Below are 27,463 nucleotides of genomic sequence, written 5' to 3' on the forward strand. Positions count from 1 at the left end.
TATTATCTATTTGCTTTCTTGCTGAAAGTTGGATTGATTCCACTCTCATGTCCATATGTTAAAAACATGATGCTACAGCCAACGGTTAGTTAGCTTAGCAAAGGACCAGGAATAGCCAGACTTGCTTCATCCAAAGGTATCAAAATCCACCTATCAGCACATCTACAGCTCATTAATACACGTTACACATAATATTTTGTCGGTTTAATCCATACAAATGCAAAGGTATAAAAGCCCTTTATGTGCTGGGCTATTTCTTGGTCAGGGGCAGCAATTTCCATTATACCAGAACTTGATGTTTTTACGCTTTGTTTTTAGTACAGGTTAAACAAATTAAATATAACTTGTTTATTAATGAGATTTAGAATTGCTAGTGGGCAGAATTTTTACCTTTAACCAGAGCCAGATTAGCTCTTTCACCCTGATTGCTAGTTACCAGTATACACCTATGGAAGTCACTGCTTCAAGATAGGATATAATCCAGCACCTAATTTCCCAAAGTGGTTTAAACAGCACAGTTTTTGTACAGATTAAACATGACATCCCCCCATCCCCTCACCCCCATCAGTTTTCAGGCAAAGCTAAGCTAACCAGGTTCTGGCAGTAGTTTCGTTTTTACCATGCAGGCCTGAGAGTAGTATCAATCTGCTGTTCAAACCCACAGCATGAACACTAATAAGCATATTTCTAAAAACAAACAAACAAACAAAAACTACTCCTAAAATTCTTTCTTTGTTTTTCCTCCTCTGTGTATTTCATAGTCTTTCTGTCTATCTCTGTCTCCTGTGTCACTTGAATATTGATGCACTCTTTGAGCCGCAGCTAGAAACTTAAGACCTGATTAACACAATGTGCACCACTGTTACCCTTTGGCTCCTCTGTTCACTTACTTCTTCACTCGCTATGTTTTCCACATTAACAACTAATACCAGTGTACAGTCACCATGCACACTATAGAATGACCTACAGCCCCTGGAAAGTAGTGCAGTTTTCCCACACTTCTCATGACATGAACTTCTCACGGTAACATTACGCCATGATCACTGTAGGGCACTTGACCTTTGATCCCACAGGACTGCCACAGTGAGTTTAATGTTTAAGGGTTGAAGATGTTAAATGCTCAGCCTAGATCAGTTTACGCAGCTCTTTTCTAACCTATAGCCCACCGCTGGTAAGGAAATGATTAAACCTGGTTGAATCACAGGCATGCAAAGCCATGGTCATAGTCTATTTAGTAGATTCCTTTGAATTCCTTCAGGGGATTTTTAAAAAATGTGAATCAAGGAAATTTGACACTTAAAAGTTGAACATGGTGATGCAACTCAAATATTCATGTGAGCCTCTTAATCCACTTTTCAAAAGGAATTATTAATAGGCCTACTTAGAATAGACTGTGTAGATGCCTACGAGCAGTTCTGTCTTCCAGCTGTGTTACATAAAATATAATGAATTCAGCATCTAGGATACCAGGGGGGAGAGAGAGGGAGAGCAAGAGAGGGAGAGCAGAGGAGAGACAACTTATTTCTGAGCATGACTGCTTTATAATGAGGCACAGTACAGACAGAAAAACTCCAAAGATTTGGGCTGCTTTAATATCTTGTCATTTATGTATGATGCTGAATCCATACATCTAACGACAGAGCATTTTACACAAACAGATCTCATGAGCAAAACAGCCCTGAAGCTACAGTACTAAAGCACCCTCTAGTGACAGGTTTTGGGTCTATGCATGATTTACAACACAAGCTTTGGTCTCCAACTTCAGTTTATTTGGAACACTTCATTAAGTTTTAAATCAAGCAGAAATTTGACCTCAAAGTAGTGCAGATATTAATCAGGACATTAACTATTCTCTATAAACATTTTTTATTGATTTCCAATGCATTGCAACATTCTGTCATTCTTATTACAGTAGATAATGACAGAAATAACTTCTCACAACCAGTGATTGTACTCTTTTTTTTTATATCAAATATATATTCCATTATTTATTCCAAGAGGACTGACACAAAGTGTCAGCACATCAATACTGTATCTGCTGCATCTGCGACTTTCCATTTAGCACGACATTTAATTCCTTCTTTCACACTTTTGTCAGGAGTTTCGAGGTCCTGTCTGGTTGTCAAAGGCCCCAGAGTGACTCTGGTGTTGCTCTACCATTCGCAAGATGTTCTCTGATAGCCCTTTAATGTCGCCGTGTGTGTCAGGATGTGCAGCCAAAGCCTTCAGAAGTTCAGTCACGCTTTCCTTCTCCAGCATGCTGCTGTAATGGGACGCTAGGAGGAAGGAGGAGGAAGAAGAAGATGAGAAAGGAGCAGACCCACATCCCCAGCACCATCTGACTATTAATAAACTACGCAGGTCCATTTGAATCATTTGAACATTAAATAAGGTGGTAATATTCAGTAGGAAGCACGTCATTAAAGAAAGAAAGATATCAACTCTATTATACTTTTATACGGGGACTGTATTACACATAAGAAAACTTTTAGCTATCCTCCTGTGTGCTCCTCACAGTCACACTTCCTCCTGGATCTCCACAGTAGTGGTTGTGTGTCTTACTGTTTTGACTGCAGACCAGATGTATGGCCCAGACTGCCCACAGCTGCACTCCTGAGGGCTGGCAAGTCTGCAGCAGAGGGCAAAAGGGACGGAACGACCTGAAATGTGGACATCACAAGACAGTACATTAAGATTGAAAAAGGGGGAAATTAGTATTATTAAGCATTTTTTAAATATTTTATTCAGTTATTTTGTGTGCAGGTGATTTTCACTGGCATCAGTGCGAACCAGGCAATGCTAACAGAAGTGTCACCCACGAAAAAATCCTCTTCAGTAGATTTCTAAATGTTTTCTTGTGATTGAGCTTTTTTGGCATCAATGGTAGAATTCTATGTGACAAATCCCTATATGGCATCTCAGCAGATATTCAATAAATGAATCTATACAAGTAATTACAATTGTGTTAAATGTACTTAGTGTTTCATACAATTCATAAATGATATACCTTGAATCAGAAACAGTCAGAACATGTAGCTCATTTGATGTTGAATTGAACAGACAGAAAGAGCAAAATGCATTTAAAATGACTGCTTCTGAAAAGCAGTCTTTCTGTTCGGTCCAGTTTGCTTTTCTCTCACCTATAAGAGACCATTTCTCTCTCCAGTTGGGTCCATGTCATTATGGAAGTATGCTGCAAAGACAGAGAGGCACATTGAAAAGAGCCAAAGGTGAAGTTTACTGTCTGTTAAATTCAAAAACCAGCATCCAAAACATACACACCAGTTGATGCAGTATGGTAGAGCGGAGCTCCTCGTCCAGGGTCCAGGCCTCAGGTCTGGAGGTGAGATGTGCCAGAATCCCCCCGGCAAAGTAACGGACCCCGACCTCCACCTGGGAGTCCTGCAGGAGGCTGAGGATGTGTTCCAGCAGGTCTTCCTCCAATAGGTCTGCCTGCAGCTCCTCCACCTCTGCTAAGTTGTTCTGCAACACATGGAGACGAATGAAGGTAGTAATGTCAGCAACAATAATGCTGGATGTGACTTGGCAGAGTGGTGTTAGGGGCTACAGAGGGGATACAGACACTGTTTCATGGTAGACTGTCTACAAATTAACTTAAAACTTAAAATATTTGGGGGTATTATGAAACTTATTAGACAGGGCTCCCAAATTTAAAGGCTGCCTGTTGTAACAATATTAAGCCCTGAACGTGGGAACAGCTGCACAAATTAAATGTGAATAATTCTGGTAATGTCATTAATTTTGGTAGATACTCTCGTGCAGCTATGGCATTAAAAATCCCCTTTTACTGCAAAAAAGCTGCAGTACTGTGGCACACATGGCTATATGGAAACTACAAAAACACATTCACAACCATTAAGACCACATATAAACACACAGAACCCACCAGGAGGCCAAGAATTTTCTGTTGAATAGAAGGTTCAGTATAGTAGGACTGCAACACAAAAACAGGAAAAATGTTTGTTGTGTCTGTGACCCTCTATGTGGGTGCATTTTCATTATCTGTACATCACACACATCATGTATTTTCTGGGCTCCTCTACCTCCAGAACCTCCTCGTACAGCTCCAGGCCCTGGCACTCGATGAAGTTGCGGGCCGCGGCGGGCATCTCATCCGTCAGATTCCACAGAGCACTCAGGGCAAACTTAAGAGTGGAGTCCACTACTCCCACCATGGCCTTCTGCTGCACGATAGCCAGCAGCTGCTGTTAGACGGAGCCAGGGAGAGGAGAAAAAAATGAGACAGAGGGGATGATAGAGAGGGATGGTGAGAAAGACAGAAAAAAGGGAAAAATATCAATTTTTGTAAATAGATTTGTGGAAACATCCTCTTGCAGAGAGGTGTGCAGCACTGAATACAACTTGAATAAAATGATTTACATATTAATATGTGGCAGCAGACATCCTATAAATGAAAATAACTGAAGCATAGAGAGCAGCTTGATTACACACACAAAGACAAAAGTAGAGCAGTGATTGAATAATGCAGTAACAGCAAATTGAGAAGGACAAGTTCATGGAGCGATGGGGTTACAGTGACAGTAAGTAGATGAGTATGTACAGTAGGTAATGGAAAATATAGCAGGTGAGAAAGACAGACAGAGAGAGAGAGAGAGAGAGAGAGAGAGAGAGAGAGAACTAGAAATACACTCATGAATATCTGGTGCTAAGCCGGGAGCGTTGTACACATTTGAAACTAGATACCCTGAAAGTATAAATTTACCTTCATAATAAAAACATCCTTGCTGAGCTGCGCAGTCTCCTCTGTGGACAACTGCAAAAAAAATAAATAGATGAGTTTTAGTTTTCTAGTCAGAGTAGAACAAACAGTACTTTACACAAGAAAGTTGGCCCCATTTAACAGGACTAAATGAAAGTGTAAAGCTGGCTGTTGAAAGCAGTGTCACAGAGGTACAGGGGCTGACTGAAGAGCTCTCAACAGGTGGGACTAGCAGGTGCCCTGCTATTTTCCCACAGTAAACTTAATGCACAGTAAGTGAGTGGTGCCTTGACCTTGGCCACCAGAATGGAGATGACGGCCACGGCCATCCTCTGCAGGGTCGGATCCTCGTGGCTGCTCAGCCAGTTAATCACCAGTGTGGCTGCTAAATACCTGAACCACGATCACAGCATGGGCATAGGGAAGACAGTATTAGAAAAATACACAAAGAATGTACAGACAAGCTTCAAGAAAACCTGGGTTCTGGTCTGCATTTTTACATCTGGAGGGGCTATTTCTTTTGGCAGTTAGACTTGAAGACAAAATATATTTTAACTGGATCTCAATCTGCTGGAAAAACATTACAGTGTCATGCTATTAGTGCAGTGATTATTTTGGCTACTGCATGTATGTGGGCTCATACGTCATAATATAAGTCAGTGAAAGCAAACTAACTTGTCAAACGGGACATCCTGAAGGATGTAGTCACTGCAGAGAGCCAGCAGACAGTTTTTTTGCACCTGTAGAGATGAAATAGTTTATGAATTGAAGAAACATATGGTCATTGAGAACAACCACAAATGCTGTGTGAAGGTGGCAGAGTGGAAGCTATAAAGCAGCAAATATTAAGTCAAAACCTAAAGCATGACAAGCCAGCTGGCAGCAAACCCTCTGTCACAGTAGCTGTTGTGTAACTACATGATATGATCATGGATCCCTGACCTGTTGGTGGCTGGGGAAGGTCTTCATGGCGAACAACAGCTGGGTGACAGTGGAGGTGAGCAGGCTGACAGGCATGGCCTCTGCCAGGTCCTGAGTGGTCAGGTTGAATGCACACGCAGTGGCTACCAAGTGGACATGCAGGGAGGTGGGGTGGCTCTGCATCCCGCCCAGCACCAGCTACAGGAAACAGGTCCACGTTATAATCACACGTTTTAGAATCAGTAGCCGTTCTGTGTTTGTGACTGAGGATAGTGTGTATCCTTCCTGCCTCCTACGACTACTCACAAAGCTAGCTGCAGAGTGGTATTGTACTCTTTATGTGTGAGGCTCCACCAGAAACTGCCTCATTACCTCCTCTCTACGATCACATCTAAGTACAGTAATTATAATGTCAGATCACAAGGCAGTTTAGCTTTAGCTGTGCTGCATCTTCAAACTGAGCTTGAAAAAACTGCTTTAAAATATAATGCTCCTTACAAACAGAGCTGAATACAAAAAACACTGAAATTAAAAATTCTCTTCTGAAAATTTCAATTATACTCAAGCTTTCTGAATGCCACAAGAATTGTTTTTTTTATCTATTATATGAAAATAGGAGGGATTAACTAACTAACCAGTTAAAAACTGCAACATCTCATCTTGCAGAAAATGCTGCACTGCAGATATTGTGCAACATTATCATCAAAATATAATTTAAAAAATCTTATTTAATCTTATTTACAGTGCAGGTATTAAAGTGTAATCCTACTGTCTTACAGCCTGGGTCTTATACATATATCTTAAATAATATTGTAGTTTTGGCCATCATTTGTATCTGAATGACAACACTGTACTCAGGAAGGTAATTGTTGAGATGAATAGGCTCTAATGGAGGAGGAACACAAGCAGTTGTATGATCACTGAGGTTTTTAACGATCCCCCAGGTTAACAAAATTTAAAAGTAAAAAAATAAAAGCAGATGGTAAAATTATACAGTTGACAGAATGACTTCTTGATTCAGTGGTGTCTGTTGTCCGTGTCTGCTTAGATCATCTAACTGAACTGTTGCCTTATTTACAACTTGTCTGATCATCTGGAGACATTTTTTTCCCTGTTGGATGTTGTTTTAGCTGTGTTTCCAGGTATCAAAGATTTATCTTGTGTATATTTTGTTATCGTGGTCTAAACAAAATCTACAAAATTACACACAGTTATGATGAATGAATCTTCTTTTTTTGTATGTTTAAAATGTTGCCTTGATTGATTTGTTTGTTCTACCCAACAAACTATCCATCCCCTAAAGATATTGAATTTGCTGTCATAAATGACAAAGAAAAAGCACCACTGTGAGAACCTGAGACCAGAGAATATTTGGCTTTTGTGCTTAAAAAAATGACTGATCCGTCGATTAATCAACTTATCGTTCCAGCTCTGGTCAAGATTTTCTATTTGACAAGAATGCAGTAAGTAAATGAACCAGAGAACAATACCTTTAGCATGTCCGGTCGTGGTTTGTCAATGTCTGTGGTTAGATTGTAGAGATGGATGAGGGCCTCTCGTGTGAAACACTCCCTGTCTCTGTACCTTCTCAGGGCCTCACACACCTGCTTCTCATTAGCCTCGCCGGTTACCTGAGCATACACAGCAGATCAGCAGCGTCACAGAGACAGGAAATGCAGCAGGCATATTCAGTTAATACATAAGGAGCCTCAAGTCAAATTTAAATGAGAAACTTGTGTGCGAGTCAAGTCTATCCACGACATTCACAATGTCCTGATGACTCACAAACCATAGTATGACATCAACTCAGTGCCTGATGCTCACACTAGCTCCTTACTTTTAGGTTTTCCCGTGAAGAGAGGACCTCACAGGAGCTAACCCCAGTGGCTAGCAGGCCCAAGAAGACGAAGCTACTCCTGGCCTCCACAAACACTCGGACTGCTGCTTCAGTGATTCTCTTCCGCCCTGAGATATCTAGAGAAACAAGGGAAGGGAGAACCTGGGGACTCCCCTCCAGAAGCTGCCGCACTGTCTCGTCCCCATCTCTCCCATCACTGTCATCCACAGAAAAGTGGTCATCTGAAAAGTCCAGATGCCTGAGAGCGTGGAGCTGGCTGAGGACAAAGAGCAGCCTGGCAGGTGACATATCAAGCTGCCGCAGCCGATGGGCAATTAAAGACTTCAGAGTGTTCTTGCACTCAAGGAGTGCTGTGAGCTTTGAGACAGCACTGCAGGAGATATCCAGAGTCTCCAACTGAGGGAGGGTGCAGATATCCTCAAGGACAGCATCAGTCAGGTCTGTGTTGGCCAAGTTTAGCGTCCTCAGGCCCTGCAGAGAGCTGAAGCCAACTACGTCCTCCTCCAGTGACTCCCAGTCCAGACGTAGCCCATTGAGGGACAACCTCTGCAGGCTGGATCTGCACTCCAGGTTGGAGGCCAGGCCCGAGACAATATCAGCCCCAGTGAGGCCCTCAGGGACCCAGGAGGCATCTAGTTCCTGGAGTCGGTGAGGGCAGAGGGCCAGGCAAAAACCCTCTGCGGACACAGGACAGCAGCGGATGGAGGCTCGGCGCAGGCGGAGCTCTTTGCAGTTTCGGAAAATCCCAACAGTTGTGTCATTCAGTATCCCTTTTAGGGAGAAGCAAACAGAGTAATGTTGTAGGAAAAAGTAGCATCAGTTTAGCCACACTAATGTTTGTGGAATAGAATTTTCCCACCATTTCAGCCTGGCATGGTAAACTGTGAACTAATAAATCATATGATGACAGGGTAAGTTAGGGACATTGATACTCTCACATTTTATACAGGAATTAATGTGCCTGAAGAATGACATCTTACTGAAGGTCATAGGTCACATTTGACACATCCCTGCTCTATAACTTGCCCCAGAACTGTCACTCAACAGCTGCAGTTTCCCACAGTCGTTGATACTGATGTTTCTGGAGCCCTTTTTGTCCTCCTGACCTACCTGTAGTTGCCATTTTATGCAGCAGCTGGTCAGCCGTCTCCTGTGGGAGGAGCGGGGCCCAGATGAGGCTCATGGAGCCGTCTGCTCGCCTGCTGCACAGGGAGTCCAGGCTGCGGCACACCTGAGCCAAGCAGAGGTCGCACAAGGCCTGGGGGCCCTCAGCATCCTGAGACACATCACCAGGTAACAAGAAGAGTCGTACTACTGGATTATTACATGCTGAGGTACAAGTGTACTGATCTTGAAGGATTGGTTCACCCAAATTACAGGAAAAACAATACGTTAGAAAACAATTTGGGTGAATCCTTTAAAAGTACAAAGCGTCATTTCAATTCTGTGTGTAACACATCTATGCAATGAGACCCTAATATGTTTAAGAGGGTTCTCTTTATTGTTTGTTCACGTTAAACACGTTTGTAAAGCACATGTAGGCCCTGACAGTTGTCTCTCAGGCTTTTTCCTCAGAGCTCAACAGGTCCTCAGTGACACAAGATCTCTAATGCTGTAGGAGTCTAATTTTATCCGCAACAGATGAAGCACCGCGCACAAGTAAAGCCAGTCTAAATCACCTAATCCAACCGGTCTGTGTAGGGCAAAGTGGACAAAAGCAACTGGTCCTTAAGCGCGGAGTATAGGTTAAAGGTGTGTGTTACTGAAACGAAGCCCACGAAAATGAAAAAAAATGCAACATTTTATAGATAGGGAAGGGTCAAACTCACCATGCTTAAAAAGTAAACAGGAAAAAAACAGTAAACAAAAACACGAAACCACGTCGTTTAGCAACGTTTATATCAACAAACGTCATTAATGTAATCCATTTCTTCCCTAAATCAAGGAAAAGTTATAAAATACTCTTGTGTTTTGATTTCAGTCGCTGCTGCTGGTCCTCGAGTGTCAACTGTCACAGGCTGACCGCTTCCTATTGGTCAGTGCAGGTGACGTCAGCGGGGGCTTAAATGAAGGTGTGTTAGCTTGTTTGTTTATGCTAATACAGTTTTAATCCCCATTTGTTCGACTTTTGACTCCTATCTATGTATCTAATCTACTTTATTTTACCTCAAAGTCGAGGCTCCTACAGATTGTGTCATGTACCTGTAACTACTGTAAAGGTGGACGGGGTAGTAAACTGGTTTAGCCACAAGGAGGGGCTCACAGAGAGAGCTGAATTTTGGACCATTTAATAAGAGACCAAGTCCTGCTTCTTAAATTAAAAAGGATAGTATTAACAGTAGCACACTAAGAGTTTCCAGGGGGCAAAAATAAAAACGGGGCACCTCTTCCATGCACATTCATAATGGAGGTTGGGGACTTGCCCTGCTAACATGTCCCACTGGTGTGACATTAGGGCACATGAAGCATGGAAGGCTCCTGTGAGGATACAGACACGTTTTCAAAAGGGGTCCTGGGACCCCTTTTTTGTGTTTTGGATCTGATGCTGGGTTGGGAACAATTGCTTCAAGGCTACACCATGTAGAGCAGCTGCAGAAAATCCATGTCCAGGCATGACCTGAATTAGCATGAAATATGTTTTTTAACTTCTTTCCATAACACTTATATATGCAATTTATTTCAATTGGATGACCTCTATTACATACACCCGACCACCTATGGAGACTCGCACTCTAAATTACACGAACACAAACATATGTCCTCACACATGTACAGGTCACACGCAAGCACCCACACTCTTTAATACGCACATACTCTACATTATGAATGTTCTGCCTCTATTGCTCATAAGCAAATCTGTCCTCCCACATGCTGAACTATGTCTCCCCACGCAGAGAATCCCCATGCATCAAAGCCCGTGCTTCCTCCTCAATCCAAAACATTTAGCTGAGGGGCGTTCTTTTTGTCTGCAAAGCCCTCTGCATATTGTCCTCATAACCAAATAAACACAGCTGCCAAATGGCTCTTGGATCACCACAAGAGACACACATATCCCATATATGGAGCAAAGAGGAACACTCACATCCAAAACAGACCTCTTATTATTATGTTAAAGCTACTGAATTGCCAGAATCACCCAGTCATTAGATTAGAGCTTATAGGAAACAGCTTTGTGAGGAGGGGCGGTGAGAAATACAGTTAACATGAGTGAAGCTGACAGATGAGTGTGTGTCTCTTTGTGTGTCATAAAGAGAAAAAGAGTGTAAGTCATCAACTTCTACAAGCCTGACAGATAAATTGCGTGTGTGGGAGACAAACTAACCTTGTAAACAAGATCTTATGAGAATTAAATGATGACAGCTAGCCTGATTCTGAGTGTCTTCACCACTTTTGTTGACTCCCAGCCAGTCTTATTCATCACATTAGTTTTTCATTTGTGGTGAAACCTTGTATTAGGAGGAGTCTTGTACTTTCTTCCCAAACTTTTATGTGACATCAGAGGTAGGAGGCAGGGCCAAGCCTTCCCTCTGCTCAAACTACAGAGAAAAATCATACCATCAACCTCCCTCTTTCTTTGCATGGACCACCCTCCACTGTTCTCTCCTAGTGGACAGTGTTCGCCTGTGCCATAGCTACGCTCAGGCCTTCATACTCAATGAGAGCAAAGACAGAGGGAGACTGAGAGTGAGAGGAGGAGAATGGAGAGCATGAACCTGCATAGGGACCACAACTGAGAAGCCTAGGTGGGTCTTACCTGCACATCCCGGACCACTGACTAAACTCACATACAGGTAAGACAGGCTTCAATTATTTTTTGCTTTTATTCATGATATTAATATGGCACTTGTGTATTTTTTTTTATTCTCTCTGGAAAAGTGTTGAAATTGCTGATACCTTAAACGTTCTCAGTCATAATTGCATATAAGAAAATGGTATTTACAGGTTAAAGTTAAGGTAATTATGAACAGTGAAATTCTAGATGGAAATTGTATCATCTACAGATTCATGACACTATATACGTAACTACGGAATGACTATGAAGTATTTAAATTAAACATTTGTTTATTTTAAGTCATTCACAGTTGTTTTTCAAATCCATATATATATATGACATAGATCCCATGATCAAATTCATCATGGATAAAGCTTCTGCATTATGTTGTCCCCCTCAGCAGACGGACCTAATCAGTGGCACCATCAGAATAACTTGTGGGCTAATTGGCACAGTCCTGAAAATCTACTAGCCAAGAGTAAAAGCCACAACAAAGTTAGACTGGAAAAATGGGACTTTCTGATTAGTGCTATATATTCATTCTGTATGTTGAAATAAAGTTGGAAAGAAATTAGGGTATGGAAATGTGGTGATCACAGGAATAAGCTTTTTTGAGGGCTTGAGTGTAAAAGAAAATCTTTTAATTGAGGAGCTTACCAGCGGACAGTTAGTGCTCAGTGGCAGCACTTAGAGTCAGTGGGCCGATTGGCAGTGCCCTCCTGTTCCTTTGGGCTGGGAAAACCAGCCACCGCAAAGTTTGACCTGTCTGGTTGCAAGGACTGCATTAATATAGATGAGGTGGCTGGATCTGGTCAGGTCTGGCTCTGAGCGAGGAGAGGAGAGGAGAAAATACCCTTTTAATAAGCCAACAAAAAAAAGGGGGGGGGGGGGGGGGCTGCTGCGGCTGACTTGATGAAGACCAGCAGGGTGTGAACGACAGAGAGAAACCTGGTGGTAATAACTGCCGATGAGATTCACAGCCCTGGCTGAGGAGCCTCTGTGTAAACACTGTCACTCCTGTCAGGCTGGGGCCTGGGAGATTCATATTGTGGGGTTGGAGACGTGCAGACGGGCCAATTGCTGAGACTGAGCTATTGAAGGGGATGACCTGTGATTACGGAAAGACAGGAAAAAGTACTCTCTGGGTAATAATAACTGACTGACAGTGCCAAGGTGTCTCTGAGCTCTGACACATGGCCCGTTTTCCTCAAAGTGCCTTTTGCCTTTGCCCTCAGATGGTTTATAATCTGTGACAAAACAAACTACAGCTTGTTCCATATGTTAAAGCTAAAATACAGGCTTCAGGGCAGTTTTGCAACAACATAGTTATTAAAAATTAATGTTGGCTCAGGCACTATTTTTCTGTCAAAAAGTCATTGTGCCTCATGAAAACACAAAACTTGGTGTTATATATTTCCCTTGAGGAAAGCATGTTTTTTCCTATGGCAGTGATAAAAGGGTACTATTCTGCTACAGCAGCAGTTTGAGCTTAGGTAATGCTCTGGGATCTGTCCCGTTGACTGTGGTCAGGACTCTTCAGTGCAACTAAACATCAAGAAGAGACCACAGAAATGATTCAAAGCCCCTGCTGTCTCTGTGTTGGACTCATTCAATTCTGCTTCTTTGGAATCTGAAAATCCTCAGTGGAATTGTTTTTGATGAGCTCTGATATGAAGTGGGTCATATTCTGTGCCTGTCAGAAGTGTTAGATGAAGGTTACTTAACCTCCTTGGCCATATCCACCAGACTGCCTTCTGGTTGGATTTGGCACGACTGCCAAAATCAGCCGGCAGTTGGCTCACCAGTAGCCCCACTTCCAGAGCCAAGCCTTGCTATTGAATATGGAAGGAGGGATCTTTCACTTAGCATGCATTTTTGAACTTCACCCACTCCTGCTCCATTCGTTGTGCTGTCAAAACCAATACAATCAAAACACAAGCTTTCCTTCCAAAAATAGACTCCAGAAAACATTACTCATAAATCAGGGATTCCTGCTCCCCCTGCTGCTCCTCAAACACATCCGTTTCTTTTATTCCTCACCAAATTCAAATTTATTTCTTTGTAACAGGAAGGCAGAAATGGCAGAAGTTAAAATGAGTCAGTGAGGCCCAATGATAACCACCTGCTGACTTCTACCATTTCGCTCATTACTTATACCTCAGGAATCCGTCAAAGATTAGCAGTAGATGCTGTCCCATAAAAGTGTTAAGTGTCATCAATGGCCAAATGAATTCCATTTTCTAACAAATATGGTCATTTTCAGTCACATCTTTTGTCAGAGTCAAACATGTTTTAACAAAGAAATTCACACAAGACAGTGCAGGTACACACTGAAAAGCTATAAGGGAGGTTCATGGAAGGTCTGACCTGGGAGATCCACAGAAATATGAAAAACAGATCTCAGCACTTGCGCACACCCAGACACCTGATACAGATGTGGTAAGGGCCTTAATGAAAGAGAACCCATGAGGGAATGTATTGAAAATATGTGTTACGATAACAGATTTGAGGCGGGTGGGCAGCACTGCTCTTAATCCACCACAAGGGAACCAGAAGGCACATCTTGCCAAGGGCAGGACCGTCTGCAATACTCAGTGTGTGAAACCAGCTGTGTCTATGCTAGAGTCTGCTTTTCACTTTACATTTTAATGCTCACTTACTTCAGAATTAAGCAAGACTCTTGTGTTGAGCCTTGACTGGAAGCACTCTCCTGCACTATGCCAACAGATGCTCTTGGGATATTTAAACTTTGCAGGCACAGTGGTTATATTGGATTACTTTGGATAAGAGAAGAAAAGAAAACATCTTCATAAAAGTGTAGTCGTCTGGTAGCATGCCTGGTAGGAAATTGAACAGAAAGTACAAGATGAGTGGTAGCAAAAAAGGAAACAAATACTTGGACCTAATTAAAGAATAACTCTGGTGATATTCTATATTTCTCTTACTTCAACAAATCAAATGGAAATACCAACATCAACACTGAACTGATCCTACTAACAAGTACTGGCACTGTAGCCATAGCATGATATAGCATGATCCTCTCTATATCCAAAAAGTATGACAAATATATCAGTGAGCCAATGGGCGTTGCACTGGCAGACATGATCTTTCATTATGATGGAAATGGGCACTGTAGTTTTTTTTTTTTTTTTGTCAAATACATTCTGGTGTTGTGTTAATACTCCTAGCTCACAAAATGTGTATTAATCCACTGATGAAAATGGTCCCCAACAAATCCAATGCATTTACTTTGCTTTGAGTAATGCTTGCTAAAAACTAGAACGAGAATGAGTTGGCAAGTTACTGAGCCCTTTTTAACAAAAAGGTCTACAGCTCAGCTCTGCTAGCTGTATTTAGGCACAGTGGAGCTTTAGGCTAAATGCTAACATGCGCACAATGGCAGTACTACCATGGTGATGTTTAGCAGGTATATTGTTTACCATGCTCCCCATCTTTAGCAAGTTTAGCATATTAACATGCTAATATGCTAACACGCATAATGTCATTAGTTTTTCAGGTATTTCACTGAAAACCAAAGTATTGGACAAATTGAGATTCTGATCTGATGTATTAATATTCATCCCCTGGAGACCATGAATGTCTGTACACAATTTCATGGCAAACCATCTGACAGTTGTTGAGATATTTTACTCTGGAGGAAAGTGGTGGACCACTAACCCACTGACCATCAGGAATCATTTTAAAGATTTTTTTTTATGGGATTTATTGACAGTATCTATAATATATAATAACACCAACCTTATCATTTAAGTAAAAAGGTCTCCATCTTTCTTTTTGTTTTATAGATCTGTTGCTTGTTGGGTGACAAAGAGAGGAAGAACCATGGGATCTGGAACATGGAGCCTTTTTATTCTGTTTGGTCTGGCCCTCTGGAGCAACAGCCAAGCCCTCACCATGAACCCCATTCTCTCCCGGATACGAAGGGCTCCAGAGGCCAATGGAGAAAACAAAAAGTGCTCTTATACCTTCTTGGTCCCTGAACAGAAGATCACAGGACCCATCTGTGCTGCCCGGGGTTATTCAACTGACAAGGACAGAGTGACGCGCCTGGATGTAGCTGCAGTGCGCGACCTCCTGTCTAAGCAGCGTCGGGAGATGGAGACTTTGAAGTTGGTGGTGGATGTGGACGGCAATTTGGTGAATGAGATGAAGCTATTGAGGAAAGAGAGCAGGAACATGAACTCAAGGGTGACTCAACTCTACATGCAGCTGCTACATGAGATCATCAGGAAGAGGGACAACTCTCTGGAGCTTGCGCAGCTGGAGACACGCATCCTTAACGCCACCACTGAGTCACTACGTCTGGCCTCCAGGTACAGGGAATTGGAGGCCAAATACGCAGCCCTGTCTGCAGTGGTGAACAACCAGTCAGTGCTTATTGGAGCACTGGAAGAACGTTGTATGCAGGTGTACAGCCGCAGGCATGAGCACCCACCCATGGGACCTCCACTGGTGCAGGTGGTGCCTGAGAACATTCCTGTCAATGTGCCTCGTTTCACCAATGAGATCCAGAGGGACAACACCCGAGGGTTTGCCCGGGAAAGGGGCTCTCGCTCTGGGCCATCACCCACAAGTGGTACCCTGGAAGTCCAAAAACCTCCTCAGAGAAACTTCAGTGCTGAAGGTGAGTGAGTGAGTGAGTGAGTAATCAATCCATCCATCCATCCATTCATCCATCTTCATTAATTTACATTCACTTATTCCCTGATTCAGACATGAAAAATCCAAAACAGCCACAATAAAATGTAGAACAGTCATGACTTTGCATGCCAAACATTTAAAAATAATAATCTCTGACTTTGAATACAGCTGCAGGTGGGCCAGTGGCCTCATTTTCAAAGGTTAAAGATTTGCAAATTCAGCTGGATCTCTGCTCCCTACTCAACAGAAAGAACACAAACTAGGATGGAAATAAAAATGTTGTAACGTCTGAACTGAGGCAGGGGACTTAAAGCAAAGCAAAGAAAAACCTAACCAGTGCGATTTTGGTCATCAACAGAAATTCCTGACACATTTAGATTGCCCTCACCCAAGAATAATAAAGTGTGTAGGATTTCAGTGCAGCTGTGTATGAAAATGATCCTTTTACAAGACTGTTCCATTGCATGAGAAATGTAGACAAAACCCAGGCTGGTATGATAGGCTCCTGCAAACCACAGAGTAGACGCACTTCTGGTATACTTCATGAGGTGAATGGACAGTACCTTTACATTATTATATTATTAGCTAAGAGAGGGTTACTCGCCCTTTAAATAAACAGTGCTACATGTGCTTGTAATTAAAACTCTTGTCATGAGAGTAACCTCGAAAAAGGGTAGACTCTCGCCACTTAAACACTGGGTTAACAAGATGTCGGTTTTGGTTTTTTGACCTCAAATGTAGGCAAGTAATTTCTTATTAAAGTGACTTGATTAGCCCCATTCTCCTATGCTGCACTGGGAGGACATAGTAAACAAGTGTATCTTTGTGGACCCAGATAAATGTGTTTTCTATTACTCTGTCTGCTTGTGTGATTTTGTTCTTGTTTACTTGTCTTTCCTGCATTCTGTCAGACACTGACTTCAGTGTTGTTGTCCTGGTCCTCTGGCACTAAGAAGCTAAATCTGCCCAAAGTAGAGTTACTACTTCAGTCAAGTATACACATATATATATATATATACATATATTAATATTAGAATTTTACTGACATCTATTTTAACTGCTAATTTATCTTGTCAGCAGTGACTGCACCATAGCTAGTTGAGGCTTGCCTCAGCTAAAGCCAATTTATGTACTTTTTCATTTCCTGTGATTAACAAGTTAATTTTTTATGCTTTTAAGTTATACTACATATACTGTGTAAGAGAGCAAACAAATTCATTCATAATACTAAAAAAAAAGTAACCAGTTTTGCTAAGTAGTCTAGCTTACCTACCTTTTAGATTATCCAAATATTGCATACAGAATCTTGTTTTATTCAATGATGACTACCGCCTGCTTCTCTCTCTTATTCTTCTTACTTTCAGGCCCATTCAGAGACTGTCTTGAGGCGCAGGAAGCCAGCCACAGCACCAGCGGCATGTACCTGATCAAACCCGATGAAGCAGAGAGGCCAGTGCAGGTCTGGTGTGAACAGGATATAGACAATGGGGGCTGGACTGTTATCCAGAGCAGGAGGGATGGATCTGTTAACTTCTTCAGGAACTGGGATAACTACAAGGTGATGACAACGATGCACCCCCTGCGTGGTTTGTCTCTTTTTTTCTCTTTCTCCTCATGGCCCAACTTCTGAATACTTGGCTCATGCAGAGACAACAGTGGTGTCGATATATGACCCATCTTAAGGAACCATCTGGGATCTACGGGACAAGGCCAGTATCCGTGTGTTTTCACTTACTGTAAAATATAACACCCTGTCAACAGCACTCTTTGTCCGAGGTCAGTTGGTTTGAGATTCCCATTATGAAACATTAGATGGCCCACTAGGAAGGTATGTTCCACAGCTCAATCTGCAGGCATTGCTTTCCAAAACCGCTACTACTATGGTGCCTTCCTGGATGGATGGCTGGTTGGCTTACTGCACCACACCATATAGAGCCTTCTCATCAAAGCTCTGTGAGAATAAGATGGATTATATCGCTGCTGGCAGCCTCAGCAATCCAGTGTTCCATTCAGCCCGGCCAGGTTTGTGCATGTGTAACTGGAAGCTAAATTGCCCTCTTCAACATTGATTTGCCTCTGAGCTCTCCCACAAAGCCACCACATGTACACACACACACACACACACAGCACCAGAGAGGAGGCCCCTGACTGAAACCCTACATCATTCATCATCTGCTGGCTCACCCAACTAATCCACAATCACAAACCTCAGCCTCCTCTACCAAGTGAAGTGTTTTGGAGGCACATGGCCAGACGTAGATTGCATCCATTTCAGTTTCAATCCAAGAAATCTATGGGATTTGAGCGATGAACCAGAATTCTGAAGATTGATGCTTATTTTCCAGCATAAAATCCACAACATGTCTTTCTTAGGAATGTCAAAGATAGGGTGGCATTCTTTTGCCACAGCACTTTTTTCTTTTGAAGTTTTTGCTAACTACAGACCCATGAGCGAAACGTCATCAAAAAGAAAATTCTCATTTGTTCTGTTAACAACCACACAGCCTCTTCCAAAGTTCCTAAACAATTCTCATGTTTCTAAACTCCCTTGGCTACCACATAACAAACAATGCGCATTATTTTCTGTAATTTTTCTGTAACTTTCCTTTTGATCCTCTTTTGACTTAGAGCGGCTTTGGAAACATAGACGGGGAATACTGGCTCGGTCTGGAAGGCATCTACAATTTAGGAAGGCAGGGGGACTACAAGCTGCTGGTGGAGCTGGAGGACTGGATGGGCAAAAAGGTCTACGCTCAGTACAGCAGCTTCCACCTGGAGCCAGAGAGTGAGAGCTATCGGCTGCGGCTGGGAACCTACCAGGGCAACGCCGGGGACTCCCTCAGCAGCCACAATGGCAAACAGTTCACGACTCTGGATCGAGACAAGGATGCCTTTTCAGGTAGATGAAGATGGGGTCTCCCTGTGCACTTGTAGAATATAGTCTCCTTTCAGGTGTGACATGTTGTTTTATAAAAAATTCAAGCTCCTATTTTAATATTGTGAACTTGGAATTATAAGGTTCACAGTGGTTCTTTATTCGTCGTGTGGTTGTGGATCACCGATAGACCTTGACAGTGAATGTAGCACTTTGTCCTTAGCCGGTCAGTCCCATGTTTCCCCCGAATCCCACAGTGCTATATGGAGCAATTCACTTGTGGGATTTCAAGCAATGCAGGCCTGAGCAGCATTGCAAAAAAAGCAATCTGCCTGGTGCCATGACAGTGTTTTGCTGAACAGACATACAGTGGTGGGTCAGAAACTTTAGTCTCAACCTACAAGCTTTGAAAAATTCTGTCAATATGTTGTTAACTGTTGTCAAACGAGTTTCTTTGAATCATTCCCTCTGTTCCTCGCACAGCTAATCATCCCCCTTCCTCCTCTCCTACAACAGGCAACTGCGCCCATTTCCATAAAGGAGGCTGGTGGTACAATGCTTGCGGCCAAGCCAATCTTAACGGTGTCTGGTACACCGGAGGCGTCTACCGCAGCAAGTTCCAAGATGGGATCTTCTGGGCTGACTATGGTGGAGGCTTCTACTCCATGAAAACCGTCCGCATGATGATCAGGCCCATAGACTGAGGAGATACTGTAAGCCAGGCTGGTCCACGGGCAGCTATGGAGGCCAAGGCACACTTGAACCTCATTCTAAATCTTGACTATATATGTCATCAACAACTGGTTGATCCTAGATAAAAGAACTGCACCAATGGAGATTACCAACTGTCAGTAGTGACTTGAAATGCCTCCTGTAACAGAAATAGACTCTGAACATTGTTCTCCTTATATAATATAGATGCACACATAGAGGGGTTTAGGGGACATGACTATTTATAGTAAGCCATACAGCTCCTTTAACCACCAAATACATATGATGGTGAAGGGAAATTAAAAATAACTGCCAACATTTTGCAGTTGAATAATGCAAGCTGTCTATCTGATTAAGAAACCGCAGTGTTTTCCTCATTACTAGGTCACCCCGTGGAGAGGAGGCGCCACTTCATTGGTATGAAGCTTTAGTGTCACAGGATCTTAATGCATCTCTTCCTACCTCGCCAAAATGAACGTCAAGGGGAAACACTCATACATGGTATTTAACTTGTCCTATACTTGCTGGGAGCTGGAAAATACATTTTGTTAATGCCCTATATAGATTTATTTAGTCTCTGTATCCACTTCCAGATCTAAAAAGACCAACACATTAAGAAGTTGGAGAAAGGAAAGTGGTTTAAATACATGTTTTATGAACGTTTGATTACACAGACATGGTGCTGATTTTATTTTTTCTCCCTACACTTAAAATGACCTTCATGCTGTATGTTTAACTACTTTGTTCAAGCGCAGATGACCAGAAACTATAATTTATATGTACAATTAACTTATCATAACAGTGAAAAGGACCAGGCATCCCGAGGGAATAGTGAATGATCCCACAGAAAATAGAACTAATTTCCTCCACTGTATATATGACAATCATTCTCAAAATGTGCTTGCACGTATGGAAATTGCTGTTATATGTTTTTCTCATTTGGCTGTTGATTAAATTTCAGTGTGACGCCGAGAAAAACAAGCATTGTTGAGAGAAAAAAAAGAGGGAATTACATTTTGTTTTGAGTGGTTTTCGAGCATGAAAAATGTGCCGACCAAGCGTGTTGAGAGTTATAGGCATTGGGACAGACAACGAGAAACACATTGCTGAAAGCCAGACAGGATGGAGAAAGAAAAAGAAGGGAGGGAGGAGAGAAGGGGAGGGAGGGGATGAATTGGGATGGAATCGCTCCAAATTTCCGATTCACCCCCCCCTTCCTTTTAAATACAGAGAAATTTACATTCTTTCCGCACAAAAGTGCTTGAACTGTATGTTTTCGTAAAAATACCTTTCATTGACAAAGTCACGGGTCCCTGCACTCTGTAATCATCAGTATGGAAGGAAAGTGGTATCCCTGGGGTAAACCATCCCAGAGGAGAGGGGAACTGGGGGTTTGAACTGGTGGGTCTGCTTTGAACAACAGTGCTGCATCCACAACACACATGAAAGACAAACGGCCTTTGGTCTCTGGGCTGAAAATAGACTCTCATATTGCGCTGTTTTTCTTATTGACCGCAATGGCCCTCACACCCATCTCTTTAACAAACTTTTAGAAAAACAACAAAACGCAGCGAGACCAGTCAAATCCAGCTGGACATGGAAACATGTAAAAAACATGAACATGTAAAAAAGGAGCATCTAATAAAAATGGCATCATAATGTTAAAGTTAAACAGCAATAAAAGCTGAAACCTATGAGTCACAATACTTGGCAGAACAATGTTACACAACTAACAGTCATTAAATGGAGAACACTGAGGGTTACTTCAGGGGACACTCTTGTTCACTAGAATTCCAGAGTGCTCATTTCATGTACTGGTTCATACTGTTAACCAAGTCATAATAAGTACATGACTTGTTGTTTTTGGTCTTTGTTAAGGTTACATGCACATTCCAATCTTATCTTGTGGGTGTGAGTCATGTCAATAAAATGTTATCGCTTCCCACAGTTGTTTGGAACAGACACTGTTAAGTCTTCATGGAAGGAAGTGCAAAAAAAGTTGCCCCACTGAAATTCTGACGCTTATTTGCATTCAATGGTAATAAGAGTTCTTTTAAATGTGCATGGCTGCGAGTATTATATGTTGGCATGAAAAAGTTGTGAGGAGACAGATGAATATGACGCAAAGACACAGCTTTTCAAGTGGTAACACATTTCTGTGGTTGACTGGGGTGAGGGCAAGTAATCAGTCCGAATCTGGCTCACAACCTTAACTACTTGACTCTTTTTCACTGTTTTCTTTTTGTTCCACTGTCCAAACAAAGCACAATGCATACTTTTATACCCTAGATTTGTCACATCATAACCAACAAACTTCTGTTTCCTGAGGGTAGTGCTTTCATTAATAGAGCTTGAAATACAGCAATTTGACTTTTGGGAAATGTGCATATTATATATTTAAAGAGTAGTTTTACATTTTTGGAAAGGTACTTTTCTTGCTGAGAGTAAAGTAAAGGTGATTGATACCACCCTCATGTCTGTTGGTATGAATGAAGCTAGAGCCAGCAGGTGCTTAGTTTACGTTGGCATAAAGACAGGAGGCAGAACCAGCTAGCCTGGCTCTGTCCAAAGTTTTTAAAAAATCACCTCTAAATCTCAGCACTCAACATATGTCATTTCTTTTATCTTTACAGAAAACAAAATATAAAACAACACGTTTTGGGTCTTTGGGTAGTAGCTGGAACTTTTTAACTAGGCCTATGTCACTGTCCACAAAAAAAAAAAAAAAAAAACAGACAGAGCTAGCTGTGTTCCTCGTCTCCTAGTCTTTATGCTGACTTAAGCTAACTCCCTGCCGGATTGATTTCATCCAACGCTTGGCAGGAGAGTGAATAAGTGCATTTCTCAAAATTTACTTAAAGGAAAATATTGGATTTTACCTTAGGTAAATTAAGTACTGTAAGTGTACATATGAGAGTAGATAGCTGAGATCAACCTATAACAGACATTTAATTAGGGTGTACAGATAAAAAGGTCAAGTGCAGATGCTCTCATCTAAGATATTTGCAGAACACTGGGCCATCTGAACATACTTGTTTTGTAATTCCAACAGTTTTTTGTGCATTCATAGACTGTGTACTGTGTCCATCCTGTCCTCTTCTATTGGCCACTGAGCAGCTCTACTGGAGCAGTTCAGTAGTAAAATACCTTTTTCACAGACACCTTAACAATTTTTGATGAAGGTGATGAGAGCATTGGTTTCATTTCAACACACATTTTCCCAGCTGGGCCCAGGGATTAGAACTGTGATTGTAACGGGCCACCTTCCTGTCACAAATCTGCCTCTCAAACGGCACTAACCACCCCACAGACTGCCAGTGTGGGATGCTCGGTCACAACCAGAGCTGTAACTGAAGTCTTCCAATAACTCTGCCAACCACACACTGAACCCTCACATTTTAAAAAGCCTCATGGGGGTATAGAAATGCATGATTAGCCCACAAAAACCAAACTCCTGCACAGTCAGACATTGGAACAGTGAAGGTGACATCCTTGGCTCTGGTGTAGGGGACCACACTCAGGGCTGTACCACCTCCAATACCTGGCCAGCAGACTGAGGATGGCCGTGCACTGCTGCCGTGTGGTCCTCTGGTGATTTTAGAGGTGAAAGCCCTCTTTGTTGCTGAGTGAAGCTTCGCTGTCTATGAATTTCAACACCAAAATGGCACTGGGCTTGGAAGATTTCTGGAAGAAGCTGGCTCCACAGTTCCTTGCTGTGTTTGCTAAAAGACATCTGATGTTTGGGGAATGTCCGTGAGAGTGACTCATTAGCCCGCAAAAGCTCAGTCAGTGTCAACCAGCAAATCAACAGACAGGATGTGGAGTTGTTTTCTTTGAAAATAAGCACTATGACTAATTCTTGCCCTAACTGGGACACTTAAACAACTCCATAACTAAGTCCATTCCTAAGTGCCCTTTTGATTTAAAGCTCAACAGACACTTGTTTAAGATGGGTAATCATTTGGAGGTATCTGGGAAGGCTCACTGAGCTGCAGACAGCTGAAGTTTCCACTCTCCCTTACTAGTCTAAACCATACAGTAGAGTGATATTTAGCTGTGAAGCACACAAGCGAGTGCTGAGATTGTGAAAATGAGATTTATTTTAATGAGATTTTTTTTTTTTTTTTTGACAGAATCATTTCAATCTAAGCACCGACCGCAACCCAGAGATAACAAACAAAGGAACATCTGAGCCACGAGAAGTGTGCTCCTTGAATTTCAGCTGCTTATTAACAGACATCTAGTCTGTTAAATACATCTATTAGCGACCGAGAATTCAGATGGTTTTCATTGTTCATGTGGCTGGCATGGAATGATTGTTTATTCTAGACTCAAACCTTGAAACCTCTTAAATGATCAATGAATCTCCTTTGTAAAGACATATGACCTCAGAACACTGTGGAGTCAGCATTAGTCACCGAACTGGAGGGCCCACTAATAGTCTACAGTATGACTGTTTGTGTGACTGATATATGATTCCACTTATTGTGATGAATGACATGAGCTACAGAGGTCTGTTTAAAGCTTCATGACTGCCTGGGGAGACGGAGCCAAAGGAGCGATCGCCCTGACTACTCAACTGTTTTTACACCATAGTTAAAACAGTGAAAAATAAAAGGGCCTCCCAGTCTAAACCTGCTCAAGAGAGACGTGAGCCAAAGAGCCACAGAGAAGGAACCACAGAAATGTTTTACATCTAGTCTAGTGGAGAGAGAGTTTCTATAGCATTCATTCTGGTCTTTTAGCTACAAATAATAAATTCTACATGTGCCTTTAAAAAATAACAAAGAAAATAGTTTGTGGTAGTTAAAAATAACAGCACTAAAAGTGATACAAACTGAAAAAGCTAGCAAATACTGACATAAATCAAAAACACTGTAAGATTTTTGGAGAGATATTCAGGACTTGATTTGGAACTGAGCACAGACCAAGGCACAGTCAAATGAAATTTGACTAAATCTAAATCTAAATCTGAATGTGCTTTAATGTGATTAGTAAGAAGTTTCTACCAGTTCTGGATTTAATTGGTAACTCTACCAAAACATTTTCATGATGGAGCAGGGAAAATTATGTCTGATCTGTTCATCCAGCAGTAGTTCACATTTTAGCTGCTGTATTCTAAAGTGGCAGCAGATGTGAGTGACTTTCTCAGGGGCAGGAATTTCAGTGGTTTAAGTGGGATATGATACAGTTTTTTTTAAGTAGCAGCTTTCTCCAATTTTATTAAAATTATACTCAGATTCTGGCAGCGGGCTTTGTGTTGGAAGGAGGTTACTGATATCATTAAAAAAGTATTTCTGGAGTTTGTGAACCACAAAATCCCTCTTAAATTAAATTTACTGGGCAGTAAAAAGTTGATTCATTAGAAGTCCACATAAACAAAACCTTCCTAGAGTTGGGAGGGGAGATGAATTATATCCACCCTTACTTTGTTGAAAATTGTTGTAACTCAGCTTTATGCCAAAGAGATCAGTCTTCAGTCACATTGTTGGCATAGATCAGCCTTGTACATCAACACCACATCCGTACTTTTCTCAGAGAACCTGTATCAGAATAGAACTTGTTGCTGCACTACATTTTTGGGGTAAAATCCACCTTGACCTTGCTACTATGATGTGTACTTACCCTTAATCTATCTTTAGCCTGTCAATCTGCAGATACACTCGCATTGCAAAATTCAAATGATACCATGATGCCATCTAGTGGTGAAGTAGTTTTACTACAAAACCAGAGCATGGGCTGCGGTCATATAATCTCTTTTATCGTTATTTTAATGGCTCAACTTTCTCAACCCTAGGAAACCTTATTGAATTGTAGCCTACAGCACTGAGTTTGTCACCATACATGTCTTCCACATGTTATAAATAAAGTTGGTTAAAACCCCTAGTGTAAGTGCAGTTGGATTCTCCAAATATTACTCCAAAAATTCTCTTTTTGTAATTCCTTATCAATTCTCCTTCATATCTTTCCTTGACCTCATGACCTTTTCCATCGAGGTCAAGGGAAAGTGGTTAAGAGAGGAGATTTTTTTGACTATTCGACTGCAGCATGGGGTTTACAGTGTTTTGTTATTGGAGTGATTTTCTTTTCACTCTTTTCACAGCATTGTGTTGTGTACATTTTATGATCTGTTACTGACTAGAAATGTAATCACATTCAATGCTGAATTTAATGATAAATTGTCAGATAGTTTCTTTACGTCTTTTGAACAAAAGACTGAAAATTTATAATATTAATATAATAATTAGTTGTACCATTATCAGGGAATAAAATACTGTACATGAGCATGTGTATGTGAAAGCATTTGTATGTATGTAACTGTAACATTTATCTGTGTGTGCCTTTTCCCTACAGTTTTACAGTAACTAAGAACCTGCAGTGGATGTTCCTCCATGATCCTCCAAGAGCAGAACTACATTTCTTTATTTCCCCAAAACCAAAGAAAGAAATTTAAGACAATCAAAGCTCTTCTTCCAATGACCTGAATATAATGATGTAAAAATATGATATGATAATATGAATAATGTGAATGTGAATTTCTCACTTTATTTGTTTATTTTGTTCTTGTGTTGTTATCTCCAAGCACAGCACTGCCCTGACTGTTTCTATGACTGTTGTTGCTCTATACTTAAGTGAAACTTAACAAAAACCACTTCACTCAGACAAAGTCAAATCTGGACTAGATTATCCACGTGAGGCCAGAGACTCATTTTACACAGTTTGAGATTAGTTAAACTTTTGTTTTATTGGTGAAAAGGCAGTCATTTATATTGTATAGACACCAGAGGGCGCTTTGTCTTAAAGATACAGTGTTTCACCTTTAGTTGCATTTCTGTAAATGCAGTGTTGTTGCACTGCTTGCAATTAGTGTCTAATTTATTTGTTGTTGACCTCTGGTCATGGCTATGTGCAGGTTAAATTCAGTACTTTTTAAACTTTTCACGTGAGCACGTCGATATAATTAATTATATAACTATTTTTTTGCACGTGTCTAGGTCATGTTTCTCGTTTGAAACACTTTATTGTTTTGTTTAAATTATGCTCATGTCCTCCTTGTTCCTCCTGAAGCTGCATTTGTCTGTCGTCGCCATGTTGATGGTGTGACACCTGTCCGGGAGAGATGGCGCTGTCAGAACAGACGTGCTGATAGAACGGACCTGAACGTTCCATGGTTGCCATGTGTTTTATTTCAGACCTGAACATCATTCAAACACAAACAACCTTCTGGTGGTCAGAAAAACACACTCGCTGCTTTCACTGGACGAGCTCTTTGAAAAGGAGACATCAGCCCTCGAGGTTTTACCCCTGGACATCCACTTAAGACCGACTGTCACTGACGAGAGGCCTTGTTCGTGGAAAATGTGAGATTTTTTAAAAAGCTATTTTCAAACTCATGTTGTTGAGACGTTCACTGACGCAGCTGATATGTCTGGTCTTAAGTTTCATAATCACTGATATTAACGTCGTTTTCTTGACTTGTTTTAAACGGAGGTTTCCTCCAAGTCACATGAAACTATTAAACGAAGCATGCTGAGAAATAACCTGCTGATAAAACCCACTTTCTAATGTACGCCATAAGTAACACATGTAGTGACAGTAGTTTTTAATCAGTATTTTTCATTTAGTTAAATCGAGTATTTTAAGAGAAACGTCGCTGATATAGTCAGTTTTATATAAACTATGGCACACTGTTAACAGATGTGTAAAGTAACTGGAGAGATTTTCTAGAAAATGTATCAACTGTGATACTTGACAACATGTCAAACTGTTTCCATGAATTAAATAAGGGTCATAAACGGTGTTGTAGGAGGTGTGTAGGTTTGTCAGCCAGGGAGCTTTAACATTACATGTTGTTAAATGATGTCTGTAATTCAAGTAGTGTAAATTTCTATTCTATGTTAATCTCACTATGTAGACCCAAAT

The 27,463-nt window shown here is 41.5% G+C and overlaps 2 protein-coding genes across 3 annotated transcripts; one reads left to right on the plus strand and one right to left on the minus strand.

The window, feature by feature from the left end:
* Positions 1 to 1,570: 1,570 nt before the first annotated feature.
* LOC108883831 (protein zyg-11 homolog) lies at positions 1,571 to 9,538 on the minus strand. Of its 2 annotated transcripts, XM_018677341.2 has the most exons (14): positions 9,350 to 9,538; positions 8,631 to 8,796; positions 7,500 to 8,290; positions 7,153 to 7,293; positions 5,684 to 5,860; positions 5,417 to 5,481; positions 5,035 to 5,134; positions 4,745 to 4,795; positions 4,065 to 4,226; positions 3,908 to 3,955; positions 3,283 to 3,483; positions 3,141 to 3,193; positions 2,563 to 2,660; positions 1,571 to 2,276 (listed from the first exon to the last, which is right to left on the minus strand). In XM_018677341.2, the coding sequence occupies exons 1-14, from the start codon at positions 9,350 to 9,352 to the stop codon at positions 2,095 to 2,097; spliced, it is 2,238 nt and encodes a 745-aa protein (XP_018532857.1). In that variant the 5' UTR covers positions 9,353 to 9,538; the 3' UTR covers positions 1,571 to 2,094. The 2 variants fall into 2 exon arrangements, with proteins under 2 accessions (XP_018532857.1, XP_018532860.1); XM_018677344.2 differs by lacking the exon at positions 3,908 to 3,955.
* A 1,545-nt stretch (positions 9,539 to 11,083) lies between these two features.
* On the plus strand, positions 11,084 to 21,828 carry LOC108883832 (angiopoietin-related protein 1). The gene is made up of 5 exons (XM_018677346.2): positions 11,084 to 11,311; positions 15,099 to 15,937; positions 17,319 to 17,512; positions 18,583 to 18,853; positions 19,346 to 21,828. Exons 2-5 carry the CDS (start codon positions 15,136 to 15,138, stop codon positions 19,531 to 19,533), a joined length of 1,455 nt encoding a protein of 484 aa, XP_018532862.1. The 5' UTR covers positions 11,084 to 11,311; positions 15,099 to 15,135; the 3' UTR covers positions 19,534 to 21,828.
* Positions 21,829 to 27,463: the final 5,635 nt, after the last annotated feature.

This window comes from Lates calcarifer, linkage group LG4, assembly GCF_001640805.2.
Source record: "Lates calcarifer isolate ASB-BC8 linkage group LG4, TLL_Latcal_v3, whole genome shotgun sequence".
Taxonomy (NCBI): domain Eukaryota; kingdom Metazoa; phylum Chordata; class Actinopteri; family Centropomidae; genus Lates; species Lates calcarifer.

Excerpts from the sequence above, each read along its gene's own strand:
- LOC108883831 (XM_018677341.2), bottom strand. Across the intron at positions 5,482-5,683 it reads CCTTCCCCAGCCACCAACAG|GTGCAAAAAAACTGTCTGCT; the intron begins GTCAGGGATCCA and ends TCATCTCTACAG. Across the intron at positions 3,956-4,064 it reads TGTACGAGGAGGTTCTGGAG|TCCTACTATACTGAACCTTC; the intron begins GTAGAGGAGCCC and ends TTTGTGTTGCAG.
- LOC108883832 (XM_018677346.2), top strand. The coding sequence starts at position 15,136 with ATGGGATCTGGAACATGGAGCCTTTTTATTCTGTTTGGTCTGGCCCTC. Across the intron at positions 17,513-18,582 it reads GGAACTGGGATAACTACAAG|AGCGGCTTTGGAAACATAGA; the intron begins GTGATGACAACG and ends CTTTTGACTTAG. Across the intron at positions 18,854-19,345 it reads AGACAAGGATGCCTTTTCAG|GCAACTGCGCCCATTTCCAT; the intron begins GTAGATGAAGAT and ends CTCCTACAACAG.